Source organism: Peromyscus leucopus, chromosome 8b (assembly GCF_004664715.2).
Source record: "Peromyscus leucopus breed LL Stock chromosome 8b, UCI_PerLeu_2.1, whole genome shotgun sequence".
NCBI classification, from domain to species: domain Eukaryota; kingdom Metazoa; phylum Chordata; class Mammalia; order Rodentia; family Cricetidae; genus Peromyscus; species Peromyscus leucopus.
In genome coordinates this window covers 74125943-74145710 of record NC_051086.1, presented here as the reverse complement: position 1 = coordinate 74145710, position 19768 = coordinate 74125943, and the positions used below count along the sequence as shown (strand labels likewise).

At 40.0% G+C, this 19768-nt stretch overlaps 1 protein-coding gene across 1 annotated transcript in view; it reads left to right on the top strand.

Annotated features, from left to right (window-relative positions):
• Stxbp4 (syntaxin binding protein 4) overlaps positions 1 to 19768 on the top strand; it is a 169381-nt gene that overhangs the window by 70218 nt on the left and 79395 nt on the right. The window contains exon 7 of the mRNA XM_037201184.1: positions 15158 to 15334. Coding sequence (XP_037057079.1) covers positions 15158 to 15334 — 177 coding nt within the window. The remainder of the gene's footprint in view (positions 1 to 15157; positions 15335 to 19768) is intronic.

The window sequence follows — 19768 nt, the reverse complement described above, 5'->3', positions numbered from 1 at the left end:
CTTGCCTCACCCCTGAATAGTCCAGATTAAACGCTTTAAAAAAAAAAAAAAAAAAAAAAACTTAACAAAAAACTGTAGGTTTAGGGTAAAAGGGCCAGCCAAAGAGACATACATAGTCTGGCCCTGAAACCAGAGCCAGTGAAAGAAACACCCCAGCCCTGAAACCAGAGCCAAAAGCCTAAAACGGGCCAGTGAAAGAAACACACCCTAGCCATGAAACCAGAGCCAAAGAAACCCACTCTGCCTCTGACCAACTCAGCACCAAAACCAACCAATCCCGGAGCAGGAAAACCAACCAATCTCTGAGCTCGAAATCCAGCCAACCTCTCAGCTTGTCTAAACTCAGGGATTGAAATCTGACAGTTCCCACCCTGAAAATCTTCACCCTGGAAAAACTCTGCTCCTGAGAAGCCCTATATAAGTAAGCCCTCTCTCTGCCTGTTCAGTTGGCCTCTGCCGTTTTCTACCCTGACGGAGGCAGCCACTCTCCTGGATTCTTCCCTCTCAATAAATCTCTTGAGTGAGGTTTGAGTGAGACCTTCTGTCTCCCAAATGGAACGGAGCAGGGAAGTAACAGCTTTCCCTGGAGCCAGAGCAGAAAGGAACAGAACTGTAGTAACTTCGCTGGGAAAACCTTCCCCTAGCAGAGCAGAGTTGTTACATTGGGGAAGCCTTTCCCTGAAGCAGGGCAGTAAGCTCCTTCGTTTGAGGTGACTTCATGGTACTCCTTGGCTCCTGACTGCCAGGGTCCCTTTCCATCTGATCAGCAATGCTTACAGTAGGACTTACTGTCATATCTAGTAAAAGCCAAAAATCTACCAAATAGATGCCAAAGCTGACAAGTTGGCCAACGGGATCTGCCATCTTGCCCCAACCGACTCCTCTCATGCTCTCCTCACCTCCACCCCGCTGTGTTTCTCCATCCCTTCTATTCCGCTTTCTCCAGGCCCCTGGTCTCCTGTACCACCACCTACATGGTGGGCGGGAGGATTTTTGAGTAGTGCTAATCTCTTTTGCTCATCCTTTACAATGTACTTGTTAGGTTTTTCTTCATAGCTTTATCTCCTGAGATGAGAGTGTTTCTTGGGGACAGTGACCTCTGATTTCAGCAACAGCTGCCACAGACTATGGCACAGGTACTCCTATGTTTGGGAAAGTGAGGAAGGGAAGAAGGAAAAAATGAGAGATTAATTTAACATTGGGTTAGGAAGTAACTGAAGAGCAAATAAAAGACTATTGTAAAGGTCCAATTTAATACCATCCAATAGAAAAATAAAAGCCACTTACAGACAGTTAAATTGGACTAGCAGAAAGAAACAATAAAATTACATATATTTAATCTGTTACATATAAAATATTTTGGCATGCAACAATGTTAAAATTTTTTAATGAGATACTTCATATTTTTTGCACTGTATCTTTACAATAGTATTATTTTCCACTTTTAGAGCATCTTTATAATATTAAATTTTGATTGGAAATACTGGACCTGTGTTTTAATAAAATTTATGTGAAAACATAAATTCATGTGCTCAAATTTCTCTAAGCTTACTTTAAAAGTTTCTTATAACTGAATTAAATCCCAAAGTTTTATAATATTTTTATCCATGTTCACATAACTTTTTTAGAATAATTTATTTTTTCATAACTACATCCGCTTAAGAATATTGTATAATTCTTTTCAACTCAGTAATATAGCTTCATTTTCCAGGAAATGACATACATTGGTCATAGCACTAAACAGTATCAGCTGCAAAACATTTTAAGATCCTTTTAGTTTTGTAGCCAATTCATATAATATCTATCAATAAGTAGGATTTACCTGTTGATACATATGAGGAAAATATAAAGTAATTAAAATTGTTTGTTATTATTACCAATTTCAATGGCAGTTTAAGTTCTGACTGTTTCATACTTCAGAATTCAGATCTCCCATTTGTAAGAGTTTCATGTGAATTAGTTCATTCATATGCAGTGTGATATTAATGAGAAAATGTAAATTGTACTGCCTTTGTTGTTGTTGTTGTTGATTACTAGATAATGGGACTAAAACTGTGCCCGCAGCAGTTTTACACAATGAGCACCAGAAAGCTAAGCACAGGTTTGTGGGGTTTTTAACCATATGTATCTTTCTTATGGTGTAATAAAATAATAAAACGCTTGTTTAAAAACATCAATAAATTCAGTGTTTTGCTCTGACAAAGCTGGAATACCATCTGCTGGAATAACCACTTGCTTTTCATTATCTAGCTGAAATATTCCTTTAAAATATCTATTCTAAACATTTTGAATTTTTTTCCTCAGCTAAAAATTAACATTTCACCAAAACTTTGGAAGTTCTTTGAGATAAATGATCTTGAAATCTCAGTCAGCTATTTTCTCTTTTGTTACATCATGTACCTGAAACTATAGAAAAGTAATTGGTTTACATATTTTAATTCTGCAGATCGCTAGTATTGTTAGAAAGTTTCTAGGGTATGTGGGAATTTGTTACTTAATTAAAGAACTATATCTATATTTACAAAGTACTTTTTCTGTCCTTATCATAACTGAAATTACCAGCTTAATTTAAAAAAAAATGGTTTCCTTTGTTGCATAAACCAAATAGGTTCTCCCGCTGCCAGGGTTACAGATGTGGGGCATTTCCTTCTGAGTTAACGACGAATCCCATTCGTTCTTTGCTGGTTATTTAAAAAAAAAAAAAAAAAAACTTTCTAGCAAACTCATGGTGCACTTACAAAAATATGTTTCACTATTGCTCAGTTTTTATATATTAAAAAAAATATTGTACTCCAAATATCTTTGTAAAATCTTCATGCTCAGTCTCTTTTTCTGTCCTGGTCATATTGCTAGTCAGTTTATTCTTCATCAGTAGAATATCCTAATTGTATTCTTCTTAATATCTTGATATATTCTTTGACAGTATCCTACATGTGTGTAATGTATTGTGATCATTTCCACCCCCAACTCCACTCCCACTCCGTCGTCTCTCCCCTTACCCTTTATACTTCCCCATCCCACCTTAATGTGTCCTCTCTCTCTCTCTCTCTCTCTCTCTCTCTCTCTCTCTCTCTCTCTCTCTCTCTTTCTATTTTTATAACCTTCTGAGTCCAATTAGTGACGCCTGCATGCTTGGTGGTTGTGGGGTCCTCCACCTGCCAGTGAATGCACCCCTGAAGATAGTGACTCCACCTCCCTCCGCAGCCATCAGTTGGGAATAGCTCCTTAGCTAGGACAGTGCCTTGTGAGCCCCTCCCCCATGCATGCCTGAATCCCGGGGACCTTGGGTAACTGTAGCTGCTGTGAGTTCATGAGTACAGTGGCCATGTCGTGTTCTGAGGACAGCATGTCACAGCACTTTCCCATCCTTGGTCTCTGACATTCGCTGTGCTCTGCCTCCTCAGCAGATATTCCCGGAGCCTCGAAGGGGTTGATAGAGATGCTGACTTTAGGGCTGAGCACTCACTCAGCAGTCACTGAGTCTCAGCTCTTGGGTCAGATACAAGGCTCTACAATGACTGCTGCTCCCCGGGAAAAGGAGATTCTCTAACCAGGGATGAAAGCAGCACTAATCTGTGCATTGAAACAGATATTTAGCAGGCATCTGACACCGTGTGCGTTTAACAGAACAACATTAGTAAGCTCCCTCCTAAGGCCTATGGCCTCCCCAGCCATGTTTTGTTTTGTCTGTTTGTTTTACCAAAGTTACACCAATTCTTCCTGTACAGTGGGCCTCCCATCCAGTCAGAAAGTGGGCGGCTGTGCCCATAACCGTCATGCTGCTGCCGCACCAGCAGACACATAGTGTCCGGAAGGTGGGGTTGTGGCAGACAGGGTCCACTACTACTGGGGAAGTCCTCTGATGCTCTTCTCCCTCAGTCGCCTGCATGGCACCTCTCAGCACTATGGAAACTAGCCAGGGGGAAGTTTCTAGGTCAGCTCAGCTGGGTTTCTCTGTGTCCTACAAGCAAAGTGTGTTATGTCTTCAGCCATAGCATCTTACAAACTAGTTATGGTAGGGAAGCAAGGCCAACGGCAGTAGCATGTGGTGTTTGGGGGGCAGGGAGCTCTGGGGTCTCGCTGACCAATAGTTCATGGGGAAGGTCCCTTTATTAATTCATTTTGAGACTGTATCTTGTAAAATGATGAACCAGTCCTAAAAGCATCGTGGTTTCTCCTTTCAAAAGTTCTTCAGCTGTTTTAAATTACGGAAGCGGATTTACCTTTAGTGTAGTGACCTAAAAAGAAATCAGCGAGTAACTAAGGGGAAGAGAGGAGTAGTGGGCAAAAGGCAGAGAAAGAAAAGATAGAAGAACAAGCTTTAGGCATCGGCGTCCTTTTTCACTGAAAGGGTCTGGCCCCTTGTTTTTCTTCAACCAGGGATCACCATGACACTTCATACTCTTGCTTCTGTAATGAATTGACTGGTTTCTGAAACCCGGCCTTTTTTTTTTTTTTTTTTTTTTCATGCCCTACAGAATAGCCCAGCCCTGCTGTTTAAATTATGAGGACAGTTTCCCATGAAGTTTTACTTGTCATTTTTTTCTTTCCTTCAAGTTCTAACAACTTCTAACAGGCATGAGGCGGTCCTGTAGCATCTTCCTTTGATCAACAACTTTCTAAAACCCACCCTCACACTCAAGCTGTTTTTAAATGTCCTTCCAAGGTAGTGTTATGACCTCGGGCAACATGAATTGGTGAATACTCCAACGCCAAAATACTTGGCTTGTCTGAACCGGTCTTTGCCCTGATGGAACACGGGAAGTTGTTTATTTGCAGCTTGGCTAGGATCAGATACCTGGTCCACTTGTAGTTGTCTCACCTGTGCCGAGTTTGGGCTGACGACTTCAGAGGGGCAGGAAATAGGAGGTCGAGTAAGTTCAGGATTCTCTGGCGTGGACTTGTCCACAGCACACACTGCTGGCAGCTCTCTCTGGGTGTGTGGATGAGGCAAGACTGACAACTTTGAAAACAAGTTACCGATCTCTAAAAAGAGCGTAGTCCCAGGCTGGAGAGATGGCTCAGCCGTTAAAGGCTAGGCTCACAACCAAAAAAGAGCATGGTCCCAGTCCCACACTTCTCAGGAGTGTTTCCTTGTGGCTTTAAAGAAACAAGGACACCTCTAATTTTTACATGTGGGTGACCTCCGGATATCGCCTTAGCTTTTGGTAATTTGAACTTTTAATAGTTTTCTGTAGCAGTACTAGTAGTTATTCTAAAATACCATCTCATCATTGGAGGGAAGAAAATAAGAAAAATACAGATGTTCGTTGTATCAATCCTTCCTCTTCCAAAAACATGGTATAGTAAAATGTTCCTCCTCTTAGACTGATAACTTCTGCTTCCCTCTAAAGACCTTTTACAGAGAGATGCCTCGTGCTGCTCTTTTGGGGCCGTGGCCACCTCCTACCTCACACTCTCCTCATACCTGACAACTGCTAATCTATTGTCCACTCCACGTTTTGTCATTTGGAAATCCTATACACATGGAACCATATAGCAAGCCGCTTTTCATCATCTATTTTCACTAATCTTAACTCTTGGATCCATCTGGAATGTTGTAGCAATCTACAGGCTGCTCTTTTTTGTTGATGAGAGCATTATAAAACTAGTTTTCTCTAAGATGTCGGTGGACTGTTTCAACGTTGCCTTCCTGGTTGTGATTTTCTACTGCTAGCATTCAGGATGTGACTACTAGGTGAGATTTTATGAACATGAGATCGCTGTGTGGTATTATAATTGTGACTCAGTACTAACCTTAGAAAGGCATTTAAGGCTGGGTGGTGGTGGTGGTGGTGGTGGTGCAGGTGCACGCCTTTAATCCCAACACTCGGGAGGCAGAGCCAGGCGGATCTCTGTGACTTCGAGGGCAGCCTGGTCTACAAACGAGATCCAGGACAGGTACCAAAACTATACAGAGAAACCCTGTCTCGGGGGGGGGGGGGGGGGGGGGGGGCATTTGTGATTCAAGAAGCTTATGAAACAAGTAAACTTGGATATATTTTTCAGCATTAATTCTCTTTTTTTTATGATCAGAAAATGACTTCTCTTTTCCCTACCATTAGACTGTCCTAGACACTGCCTAAGGTGAGGAAAGCTTACTTGACAAAAGGAGCAGGAGACGTGCTTTCCCAGAGTCCCAGTCATTGTCCTGTTTATACCTGGTGATTCACTTGAAGTGAATGCAGCACTCCAGGCAAGCTTTAACAACTCAAGTGTTGCTATGGCTACAATATGGATGAAGTATCTCCTCAGTTTCCTGTTGGAAGGCCGGTGTTCAGGGTAAAGATACAAACAGGCGATAGAACCATTAAAAACTAGAAAGACCCTTAGGTCATGGGTCACACACCCTTGGATGTTCTCCCGGGACCCTTTCCTCTCCGTGCAATTGCTCCTTCTCACACATGCGCCATGTCACTTGTACTTCCACCATAACACCATCCACCATGATGTAACACAGCCAAGTGACCTGTCAGTCATCATCATGCTGTTGGGAACTAACTAAACCTTTCTTTACAAGTTACCCCACTCAGTTAGTTTATAGCAGGAATGACTAATACAAGCATCTACCTCAGAATTTCCATTAGAGAAGATCTTGGTGTCTCAAGGACTCCAAGAGACATTTTTTTTTTCTGTCTTGTCTGTACTATAAACTTATTTTAATTGTGCTGACTTTATTAGAGACCATTTTCAGTGTTGGAGGAACTTGGACAGAAAGTGATGGTATGGAGACCTGCAGTTAATTTGGTTATACCATTACCTGTAGGAGGTTTCCCTATGGGAAACTGGTGAAGAGAGCATTCCATACAATACGTCTTTTATGGTCTGGCTCAGCAAGGGACAACATGCCATCCTCCAGCCATCACTTTGCACATGCCTATAGTAACTTGCAAGAGAGAACTGACAGAGTCCTTTTAAATCATGTATTAAATATGGGTTTTATAGGAAGGTACCATGAAGGCTAAACATACAGCCTTTAGCACTGTAGGGAGAAAAAAAGAGTAAAATAGAGCAAAACCATCACTTTCTAGTGAACTTTTCCTAGTAGGGACCTTGAAGCTGGTGGGTTGTTGGAGACGTATTTGTATACAAAACCAAGTGGTTTTGTAGCCTCACCCTCCATAATTTTCTTTATTTATCTAAGAACAAACAAATACATACCTCTAAAAATCCATAATCATTTGCTGATGGAGCACCTTTTAGGTTCCACTTTAGACATCTGTGTAGATGCCAAACATTTTTTTAAAATATCGGAGCAATATATAATAGTTGGACTGACAAACGAGAACATTTGATCCAAGGAGGAAGTAGTGATAAGGTGGTTGGTACTATAAAAGTCTTATCTTGGCTGTTCGGTGTGTGAGAAACACCTTCAGTACTCCTAGTGTCATGTGGGACTCATGACATGGTACTAATGATTTATTCACAAAATATTGAAGAGCTACAAAAAGACTCATCTAGTCTTGGCTGACCCCACATAAGTAAATTATTCTATTTTAAAAATGTACATTGGGAGAGATTGTCTATGCCTGAGTTGGAGACTAACGAGATCTCCATTGTAGTTCTTGAGTGTTAAAGGCAGCACTTGCACTTGGTGATTCACTTGAAGTGAATGCAGCACTGTAGACAAGCTTCAGCAAACTCAAGTGTTGCTATGGCTACGATATGGTTGCAGTATCTACTCAGAGTTCCCTATGTTGAGTGTAAGCCTGGTGTTCAGAGTAAAGATTTAAATGAGCGATAGAACCATTAAAAACTAGAAAGACCCTTAGGTCATGGGTCACACCCTTGGATGTTCTCATGGGACTCTTTTCTTTCCAGGCAATTACTCCTTCTCACACATGCTCCATCTCACTTGCACTTGCTGATGTGGCAGAAATGACACTCTACTGGTCTCCACAGAGCCTTTGTCTAACTGGCTTCTCCTTTCGTGCCTTTTTATCTTTTTCTCTCATACTCTTAAGACCTGCCTCATCCCATTTCCCCACATAGTATATGAGATCCCTTTATATGGTAGGTACCGACTCTTTTTTTATTGTTTGCTTTTGGTTTGGTTTGGTTTGGTTTGGTTTGGTTTTTTTGAGACAGGGCTTCTCTGTGAAGCAGTCCTGGAACTCACTCTTATAGACCAGGCTGGCCTCGAACTCACAGAGATCCGTCTGCCTCTGCCTCCCGAGTGCTGGGATTAAAGGTGTGTGCCCCCATCGCCCAGCCTAGATATTGACTCTTATTTCTCCCAACCCATTTTAACCTGTGCAAACATCCCTTCTCTCGTTGCATGAACATTAGTGGTTTTGTACTGTCACTTTAATGTTACTATCTTTTTCTTTTTAAAATCTTTGAAGAACTGTATTCCTGGCCATATATCAGATGCATATTTACCCAGATCCCCATCCTACCTTTATTTAATGCTGAAAATATTCTGTCAGCATGTAGTGGAAGATGAGAGTATACACTTTTCCCCCAAGTGGTTTCCTGTAGCAAACATTTATTGTTTTTTTGTGGTATCACCCTTAGTTATAGACTCATTTTTACATAGCCTAAAGTTTGTTTCACCTATTCCATCTTTACAGTACTTTTTCAATAATTATTTGCTAGGCAAGTGACTATTTTATTTACCTCATTGACTAGAATAAGATATTATAATTATTTATATGTGAATTACATCCTTAGGCTGTGTCCTACATTGTACCTCCCTTCTGAACTTCAAGATCTTAAACAAGATTCTCATTCTCTCTCTCTCTGTCTCTCTGTCTCTCTCTCTGTCTCTCTCTCTGTCTCTCTCTCTCTCTCTCTCTCTCTCTCTCTCTCTCTCTCTCTCACACACACACACACACACACACACACACACACACACACACACACCAAAAAAAAGTTTAATAAAATTTGTATTTCAGACTTAATTTGAAGTGAATGTACTTCTCTTTTAATGACAGAGAGCCACTTAAACCCTAAAGTTTGGAAGAATTCTCCATGGTTATTATCTAAAGATGTAGCCACTGAGCTGCATTGTGTCTATAAAAAGAGTTTAAACTCTTATGAAAGGTTTTCAGTATTATAAATATTCTCCTTGAGCACATTTGTAACTAAATGGGCACGTAGATTTTTATTTGTCAACTTTCAGTACACTAAAAAAAAATACATGTTCAGGGTTAAACCATTCTGATGTTAAAACATGGTTTAAACTAGTTAACATTATATGTGTGTGTGTGTGTGTGTGTAATATATATATATATATATATATATATATATATATATATATATTAAAGATTATCACTTGGTACAACTTACCTGAGTTATGTACTTACATACCTGTCCTTGACTAGGAACTCCTCTTTGTGAAGGAGATTGGAAAGTATTTTCTTTGCTGTCCAAAGGCAGAAATGGGTTTTGTACCTCTTAGAGTGGGGTAGCTACAGGTAAAGAAGTTGGCAACCCTAGGAAGGTTAATTAGAGCTAATTATAATATGATTGACCTAATTTTCCTCCAGAAAGTTTAAGTGATTCTTTCTTTGAACAGTGAAGATTTTATTTTTTCATATACACTAAACCCTGTTTTCTGAACTTACAAATTATCAATCTTATACGCTTTACAAAACAAAAGAAGTGTTGCTTCCTACATTGTAGAATAAGGATTAGGTGGGGTTGGAACAAACCTTTAAGATTTTATCATCCTTGACAGCATTTACTGTATTAATACATGTTGAAAAGGGAATATAAACAAATATTTGTAATTTTAAATCTTTAATGCAAAAATAACATAATTGTCAAACAGTGAAGTATAACATTTCTTTTAACTTTGACATTTGCTTCATTTTATTTAGATTTTATATAATCTCATTTGCTTGATAAATACCATAAAATGATACTTTTAATTTCTTATGTAGATGTGTATTAGGCATATGTGTGAATCTTTATGTGTGTCATCATGGAAGACAGTTTAATATACTAAAGCTAGAAGCTCACTTGGATGCTGCTAGTGGAGACTTTGAAATATGGAGAGGGAGGATATATTTTACTGTGGACCATATTTGTTACTGAAGCTGGAACCTGACTGCTGACTGATAAACTGATCCTTCAGCAATGTGGAGAGCACATTACAATGACAGACACAGGAGGCAAGTCCCTTAGGAGTTTCATCCCGTGCACAAGATGGTAAAAACACAAATCTGATGAGAGGATACAAAAGGAATTAAGAAATGGCTGCAAACTGCATCATAAAGATCTCACAAGTGTTTAATGGCTGATCAAGTAAGGTGCTACAGTCCTTAGACCTGGATTGCCCATGAAGATAGGAAGAAAGGTGGGGGCGTAGAGACAGGTAATAAGTTTTCTGTGAGCTGGTCTTGGTCTTACATGCCTCTAGTCCTAGCATTTCAGATGCTGAGGCAGGAGTATCAACTCAAGTTTGAGACTAGCCTGTTCTACACTGAGTTTCAAGTCCAGCTTGGGTTACATAGCAAGAGGGTGTCTCCAAAAGTGTTTTGTGAATTTAAAGTCTTCTCTAAATTCATTCATGTTTATTGGGGTGTGTTGTCCATTCATTCATGAATATATCTGCAAAGCACTTTGAGATCATCCTTTCAGACAACTAAAAAGTAAGTCAGATACACAAATTAAGGAGACTGGCCATAACTTGTTTTTAAACAATTCTCATTCACCGAACAGCCTTCTTCCTGCAGTAAACCTTAATTTTTTTTTTTTTTTTTTTTTTTTTTTTTTGAAAACTGTAAATGGGCCCCAAGACTCAGAAAGGCTTTCCAGTGAGCAAATGTCGGAAGCTGATAAGAGAAGCGTTCTCGGGGCTTGGTGGTAGCATAACTTACTGAAGACATATCTCCTTGCAATCTGCTGCTTTCCCCTGTCAGCCACTGACATTTGAAAGATTTACTGATTAGCTTATAAGTTATAGAGCTTGTAAGTGTTGTGGACTTCTGAGCTAATTGCACGTTTGCAACAGCAATTAATGCTTCTCCTACTTTAGAGAGCTGTTAGCACTCATACCTAGAGAGAGGATAGTTTCATGTAATTTTTTTATCATTAAAAAAGACATGTGCAAATTACATTTCCAGACAGCTAGTATTACCAGTTGAGTACTTCAAGAAAGCCCTTACTTAATAAATTAGCTTGTCAGGCTGTATAATGGCATACATGATATGTACATTTTTTCCTGAAATAGTACAAAGAAACAAAGGAAAAACTGTAACAAGGATGGTAATAATTTCTTTAACCTTCTTGTGAAAGTTATTATGGTCTTGTAATTGTTAGAGCTCACTATATAGATGAACATGCTGAGTCTTAGAGAATTATGTAGGCAGAAAATGATAGAAAGTAGATCTCAGATCTAAGATACTGACCTAGCTAGGACCCATCCAAAGCATATGCTTTTGTACTAAGCAAGTGTTATTGTTTGTTTTGTTGTAGATCATGTTACTTTGTGGGCAAAAATGCTACAGGTGTGAAAACATACAGCACAGTGGCCTTTAGCTAAGGCCTACAAAGATTATCATCAGCTTGAATTGTATTTTCAAAGAAGAATTTGGTCTCATCTTTCCTAAAGATTCACTGCAAAGTTGTGGGGAGGCAAACGTTTGTTTAACAAAGAGGCACTGTGAACTGAAGGCATTTTCTCATTATTGCCCCTAGAAAAATTCTGATTGTACTTCACACTTCAGGATTATACTAATTAATACTTAAAAGCATGTTTTAGCTGGGTTTCCTGGCCTGCTCTTTTGTCTTTGTTTTTCTTTTAAGATCTACCTTTGTAATCTCCATTTACCTCTAGCTCACACAAAGTGTATCAGTAAAAGGCTACTGTATTTGTCCTGACTGGGATTTCAGGTTGATGGCGAGGCACTGAGAGAATTCCAGCTCAGCTGTTACTGACATAGGAGGCTTTGCAGTTATTTATTAGAAGACAGCCTGGGAGGAAAAGAGAAAATGGATTGTTGTGATCCTCTCTGGCTAAATCCGGCCCACTGCGGTTATCTTTTCTTTCCTGCTTTCTCTAAAAGGCATCCTTTCGGTGCACTAATCTTTTAAGCAGCCATTCAGTGGGAACTGGGCTAGAACCCTGCTAAGGGGTCACATTCACCAGCCTGACAGTTATACATTTACAAAAGAAATGGTATGAATTTATTCAGCATCAAAACCTCTGCATCTCTTACCACCCAGCCGTATTTCACACCGTATTACCGTCGCTGCGCTGCAAAAGCTGCATAAATCCCATCCAGATTCTTCATTTAATTAACCAGCGTTCTTTGAGCAAAAATAAAAGTGCTGTTTTTATAGAGGAATAAAAGCTGCACGACGCGAGTGTGAAGAGGACAGATCGTCAAATTAGTGATTCTTCACTGCAGCTGGGGTGATTTTCCTGCCCTTCCTCTCTCACTTCAGAGGCTTTTTTTTTTTTTTTTTTTTTGATTGAATAGAAAATGGGGAGCAGTGCAGTGTCCTCAAATGTGTTTGAGAGTCTGTTGTTATAACCACATCCTAAGTTAGTGCAGGGCTGGTGCTGGTGATAACTGGTACCTAGAAAGGATTTTTATAACATTTCCTGTAGTTGACCAGATAGTGTGGACTAGCAACCAAGAGCGTAATCTCTATTAACTAAACTGTGTGAGTTCAAATCCCAGGCCTGCCACTAAGCTTTCTGTGCTTTGGTGCCCTGTCTTTGAAATGAGGATAATTCTAGACATACCTTATACTACCATATGCAGTTAGCTGGCTTGACACATAAAACCTTTAGGACAGGGCTCTTATAGTGAACTGTTACCTCCTGTGTGTGCAGCAGCAGTCTGGTGTGAAGTTGACCCAGGTGTGTCACTAGGAACTTTCCTGGTCACCCGGCTGGACTGACAGGTGCTGGGCAGTAGGTACATCCCCCTTTCTCATCACATGTCCAAAGGCACCCTTCTAGTATAAGACAAGTGCTTTCAGATACAAAGGGATAAAATCTTTGAGTGACAGGTAGAGAGGGCAGTTGACTTCTCATACCACTCCATTTTACACCCAGCTGCCAGGTTTACCTTTTAAAAGTAAGTTGATTAATTCATTTGTTTATATGTCTCTTCTAAAAACAAACAAGCCAACAAAAAGTTGTCTTCCAGTAGGATCCCTCTACCTCAGTCAAAACCCGCCTGATGTCATTTCTCACAGGCCACATTCCCTCTTGCTCATTTGTCCACATTGATTTGATTGTTTTATCTAACACTCCTTACACCATTTATCTACATCACACCTTATGCTCTAGCCTGAGCCAGAAAAAGTATTATTTACCCCTTTATACTGTATTGACATGATATTCCACAGTCGCCTGTATGAAGTAGATGCTAACTTCATGTTGATGACCTAGTCTGTTGCTCTACTCTCAAACTACTGGAGCTCTACCTGCTTCATCTGTCTTCTCTCCTACAGCCACCCTGGCCAACCACAGTTGGCTTTACCTGTTCCCTTCCCCCCTCTTCCTGCACCCACCTGTGTCCTTCCATACAGTCTGTTCTTAACTGAGTAGTGAAATGCACCCCCTGAAAACCTAAGCCAGTTCATATCACTTCTCTACTCAAAAGCCCTCTGGTCACTTCCAACCTCGCTCTAAGGGAAATCAAGCTCTTTCAAATGGCCTGCCTCTCCAGCTCATCCTGTCTCCACACTCACTGTTACGTCTGCCCTGGTATCTTCCCACTTCCCTGTCTTTCCCATACTGCTCACTGCTTCTGTCTCACTGACTGCCTTGATGTTCCCCCAAGATACAAAGCCCAATCCAATCCCAGGACCTCTGCACATGTGCTCCTTTTGCCCAAAAATCTTCTCTTCAGGAAATCATGGCATGGTCCCTTTTGCAGGTCTCTAGTCAATTCTTCTCATGGAGATCATAACTCATGCCTAAGCAACTGTCTATCTCCCCAAACTAGAATGCAGATTTTGAAGGGTGAGAGTTTTCCATATATACAATGCATGCATATTCCAGAGATTGACATATAATAAGCAATTATTTGATGCTGAATGAAAACGGGCCCTTGCGACTACCCCACACGCTCTCCTTCTCTCAGTACTTCATGCTCCAACAAAAGCAAATGCTCCATAACAGCTTCAAGAACATCAAAATAGCCATAGTTTAATATTAGCTATAGCAATTGGAGCAGAAAGTTCCATTACAGAGAAGAGAGATTCCTGCACCCTCTAAAGAAGAATTTTATGCTATAATACTTGTCATGTTAAATTATACAGGTGTCCTAGGGGACTGTGACCTAGCACCAAGGTACATTTTGAGAGAGCAAATGGCTTTTGCCACCCTAACCTTCCAAAGTGGAAAGTATAGCCAGTATTTGAAGCGTTTTTGTTTGTTTGTTTTGTTTATTCTGTCATCCAAAGACAGTAAAGTGATGAAAAGAGATCATTAGTATTAAAGCCAAGCAGACCTGCCTGGGCTCAAAATTTGGTGTCTATATGCATTTGATCACCTTGTTTATTCTCTAGGTCTCTCATTGCTTATGTGTAAATAGTTTTTAATCCATTTATCTGGACATTATTCCAAAAATTGAATGAGCAAAGACAGATGAAGCACACATTGTATATTTAGTAATTGTGTCTTGAACATTGTATCCAACAGATAAACAATTAGATATTATGCTACTACCAAAACAAGAAGTAACAGTCTGATGTCCAGGAAGAAAGCTTTGCCTCTGGTGCTCGGTCGAAGCCCTGCCGCACTATAAGCCCCCACCCCCAGCCCAGCATCTGATGAAGCTGCAGGAGCCTTCTGAGAACACCAGCCCCTCCACCTACTTGTTCTTCTGTAGCTTACTTTTTTACCTTTTGAATCAGTTCCTACTCATCTATTTTGGATTTTCAGTTTTCTTTACCTTCCTTCATTTTTCCAAAAGTGATGCTAGATAGGTGATGCTAAAGATTCATACAGAATCTTTATACAGAAAAAAAAAATATACAAAAAAAATTTTCAGGAAACCAACAAAAGGCAGGGCAGCTAGTTCATATAATGAGATAACGTGCTCACTAGTTTTTAGGTGGAAGATAAAGCACAGAGACATGTTAAGCTTTGGAAGCACAACTGCCAAAATGAGAAAAATACTTTGTATAGACTGCAGACATATGTTTTGCATTTTCTTCACTTGACATTAACTTTTAACTTCCTTAGGAAGCCAAAGCTGTAGCTGAAGAAACACGAGCTCTTCGAAGCCGGATCCATCTTGCTGAAGCTGCACAGAGGCAGGCGCATGGGATGGAAATGGACTATGAAGAAGTGATCCATCTGCTAGAAGCTGAGATCTCAGAGCTAAAGGCTCAGCTTGCTGATTATTCTGACCAAAATAAAGTAAGCAAACAGCCCTCTCTAGTTACCATGGTTTCCTTGCCACTGTCGTGCATCCTGTTTTCATTTTCTTTTCATCTGCACGTCTAAACTGGGTCAGTGTTTGTCTTCTGTTATTCAATGATAGGACGTTGTGTCGTGAAGAGGGTGGTGTGGAAGTTGTGAGCCTGCCTTTATCCAGAGAGCTTGGAGATGGAAAAGAAAGCACAGGCCCAGAATTAATTGGGTCGTTGGTCACCATTGTTCCATTCAGCCATTCAGGCCTGGAACTATTTAACATTTAATTGATGGCACTGGTTTTTTCTTTCTGCTTTTGAGCTTGCTAATTTGTTTTGTGGAGGTGGAAGGAGGCGATTCCCGGGATGAGTTTTGTTCTTTGATTAGAGAACTTGGGGCAGTATAGCAGTAGACACGTTAATGAATTGTTACACGAGACCCATGATGACCAATGAGAAGAAACCAAGCTTGAATTTGTTTTGTTCTGTTTTGTTTCTTTCAGTGTAAGGAGCACTAAACTGGGCTCTTCTAGAAGAGCTCTTAATTGCAAAACATGATACTCAGTACTTTGCAGGAAGCAAGCTGAACATCTCTATGTGGAAAGTGTCCACAGTATACTATCTTTAGTTATGACTAACCTTCAAAAACCATAGTGTGTGTGTGTGTGTGTGTGTGTGTGTGTGTGTGTGTGTGTATGTGTGCCAAAGTATAAACTAGAATGAATTGAAGCAGATATTTTATAGCTTTGTAGAAATTCTTCAATTATAAGTAATGAGTGTTTATATCTATAACCCATTCAGCCTTCAAGAGAATACAAAACAAATTTGAGCTATTTATGAATATTTGAGCATATAAGGCTTATTATGTTCTTTAACCTACCAATAAAAATGAAACTAGTTTTAGAAAAGAAAATTCTAACAGAAAATGTGATATTTTCTTTGCTCGGCTCTAAAGAGCCCTTGACATTTCCCCAATATCTGCTCATTTAAACCAGCTCACAGAAGGCTGGAGGACCCACCCAGCACTGAGGAGACCATCAAGGAGCACATAGCACCTAAGAAAGCAACAACACTTAGGAATTTGTTTATATGTGTGCATTTTTCAGCAGCTGTGGCTACGCCATGTAAGACAAATTGCTAAAGGGTCTTATTAATAAAAGCCCAGAGCCAGATATTGGGGTAAAAAACTGAGAGATCAGAAAAGTAGAAAGAAGCCAGCCATGTTCTTACCACTTGGAAATCCTCAGCCAAAGAGAGCTACTTCCTGTAAACTCACACCTGTATGCCTTTCTGTTCTGCACCCCACTTCCTCACTCCACCCAGTGATATCACTTCCTGTCTGTCTGTACAGACCTCCAGACCTTTATGGTTAACTAGTGTTGGAATTTAAGTCGTGTGCCACCATGCCTGGCTCTGTTCCCATTTTGGCCTCGAACTCACAGAGATCCAGACAGATCCCTGCCTCCCGAGTGATAGGATTAAAGATGTGTGCTACCATTGTCTGACTTCTGTGTTTAATGTAGTGGCTGGCTTTTCCTCTGATCCTCAGATAAGCTTTATTAGGGTGCACTATATATTGGGAGACATAATATATCACCACAATGCCATGTAACTTTAACCTAATTATGAGAAATTGTAGAAATTACCAAAATATTAAAAATAAAACTTTTAATAAAATAGTTACTTTTAAAGCAAAAGTTGCCAGTATTTAATAGTTTCAAATTTTTGCTATTGTTTCCTGTAGCATTGGAGATTGAAGCAGGACCTTGTATGTGTTGGGCAGTGCTCTCTTTTTGAACTCTCAGTGGCCCTGTATTTTGAAGTAATATACTTGTAAGAGGTTTACATAAAATTATCCAGTGGTTTTGTTAGTTTTTAAATATTTATCAGCGTTTGTGTGAGGGGATATTTGGAGGTGAGAGGGCATGTGACCCAATGTGCATGTGGAGGCCAGAGGACCATGCTGTGGAGTTGTTTCTCTCCACCAGCCTGTATGTAGGTTCCTGGGAACAGACTCCGATCCCCAGGCTCATGCAGCAAGCACCATTACCCACTGAACCAGCCCTCCGGCTCCCAGTGTGGTGTTCTGTTGTATAAAGTTTAGGTTATTACATTCTCTCTTCTCCTAAGTTGCCTGGCAATATAATCAATTCATGTTCTCCCTCTTTGTAGCTTTATGTGGGATCTCATAACATCCCTTTTAATAAGAGCCTAAACTACCTCTCTAAAATCAATTTTCTTTATTTTTTATTTTGAAAGAAGAGATATTAAATGTAAACATCTCAAGATTCAGTATTTTCCAATTTTGATACCAGTGGGCGAAAGTAACCTTTTCAACTGTGCGTAAGACTGCTTAAGATCTGTTGACCTAGGTACTATAGAACAAGATTCAAATATTTAATTATCTTTATTTACTTATTTGGGAGGGGCAGAGTACATATCAACTGGCGTGTGAGTGCATGTGTGTGTGCACTTGCATGTGGAGGTCAGAAGTCAACATCAGGTATCTTTCCTAGAGAGCTATCCATCTTTTGGGGGTGGGAGGAGAGGAGTGTTCACAGAGATTCACACTGGGACCTGCACTACTGAGCGCCTCTTCTGGTCACCTTTCCAGAGAAGGATGACGCATGCGCGCCACTCCACCTGGCTCCTCACATGGGTGCTGGGAGGGAACTTGAGCCATAGAGTGCACAGGAAGCACGTTACCAACTGAGCTAACTCTAGGGCACCTAAATATTTATGTTTTAGATATGGATTCTTTCTGTCATAATGCTTTTATTTATTACTGTAATTTCCCTTAAATTATCAATATGTTCTCAAATTTGTATTTGGGCTTTTGAAAAAAATGCATCTGGCACATAAGAAATAAAATATTCTTGGTACTGGAGAGATAACTCAGTAGTTAAGAGAGTGCTTGCTGCTCTTGCAGAAGACCCAGGACCTGTTCCTACCACCCAGGTGACTAGCACAACCTGTAACTCCAACCATAGGGGACCTAATGCCCTTTCTGACCTCATGGGCAACCACACCCACATGTACACTGCACATGCATATATAACACATAAGAAAAAATAAATATTTTTAAAAAACAAAATGAAGCATTACTAATACCTATGAAGGACCACAATACCCCTCTTCAGATTGCATCCACTGCCCTTGCTCACAGAGTGCGCTCCTTTCTTGGATTTAGTGTCTACCGTTTTATTGATAATTTTATTACTTGCATATCTACTCCCTGTTTGTTTAGTTTTGCCTGTTTAAGAGGTTGATTTGTAGCTAGTTAGTATCTTTTTCCGTCTTTATTCCTCATTGCAGGAATTACCACCATGCAGCTATCCATTCTGTATTTAATGGGAAGTCTTATTATTTCTGTATTATTCTCTGAATCATGCTCCTGAGAACATTCTGATACATATAACTTTCTCAACATGTGTAACTGTTACCTATGAGAAATAGTATTCCAGGGTGAATGATAATTGTATGTTCAGCTTTATAAGTAAATGCCTAATTGTGACTGAAAGTATTTTTAACTAATTTGTATTCCCATGAAGAATGGAGCAGAATTACCATTCACCCCTTGCTGATCCTTGGCTTTCTTTCATTTTGAATTTTTATCCATCTGGTTGGTATAATAATTGCTATGCCAGTATGGTTTAATTTGAATTCCCCTAGTTACTAATGACTAACATAGTGGTATGCTGGGACCCATAGACACTGGCTCATGAGAACTTGTCTCTTCTCAATGCCATGTTCACTGATGGAGGTTGGAAGCTTGAAATCAACCATGATGGAGTCATTTATATCCCCAAATGCCGTAAACCTGCAATTTGCCCTCCCTGCCTCAGATAACCAGTTGAGCATATATTTATGCATTCAATAGTCACTTATTTTTCTCAGTGAAATGTGCTTCTGTATCTTTCACTTATTTTCCCATTGGATTATTTGTATTTTGCTTAGAGACATGCATTGATCTCTTGGTTACTAATACTTTATTAACTTATATGTTATAAAACTACTCTCTCAAACATGTGGCCTGCCTTTTCTACTCTATAAGGAAATAGAAAGGAGCTCTTAATTTTCATGGAAACTTATTGTCTTAGTTACTTTTCTATTACTGTGCTAAGACACCATGACCAAGGCAACTTATAGGAGAGTTTATCTGAGGCTTACAGTCTTAGAGGTTTGGAGTCCGTGACCATCACAGTAGGTGGCATAGAAGCAGACAGCAGGAATGGAATGGCACTGCAGAGTAGCTAAAAGCTTACATGCTGGTCCACAGGCATCAGAGAGAAAGCTAACTTGGAATGTCCTGAACTTTGAAGACTCCATGCCTGACCCCAGTGACACACCTCTGCAACAAGGCCACACCTCCTAATCCTTCACAGATGAACAGTTCACCAACTGGGGACTAACCATTCAAATATGAGCCTATGGGGTCATT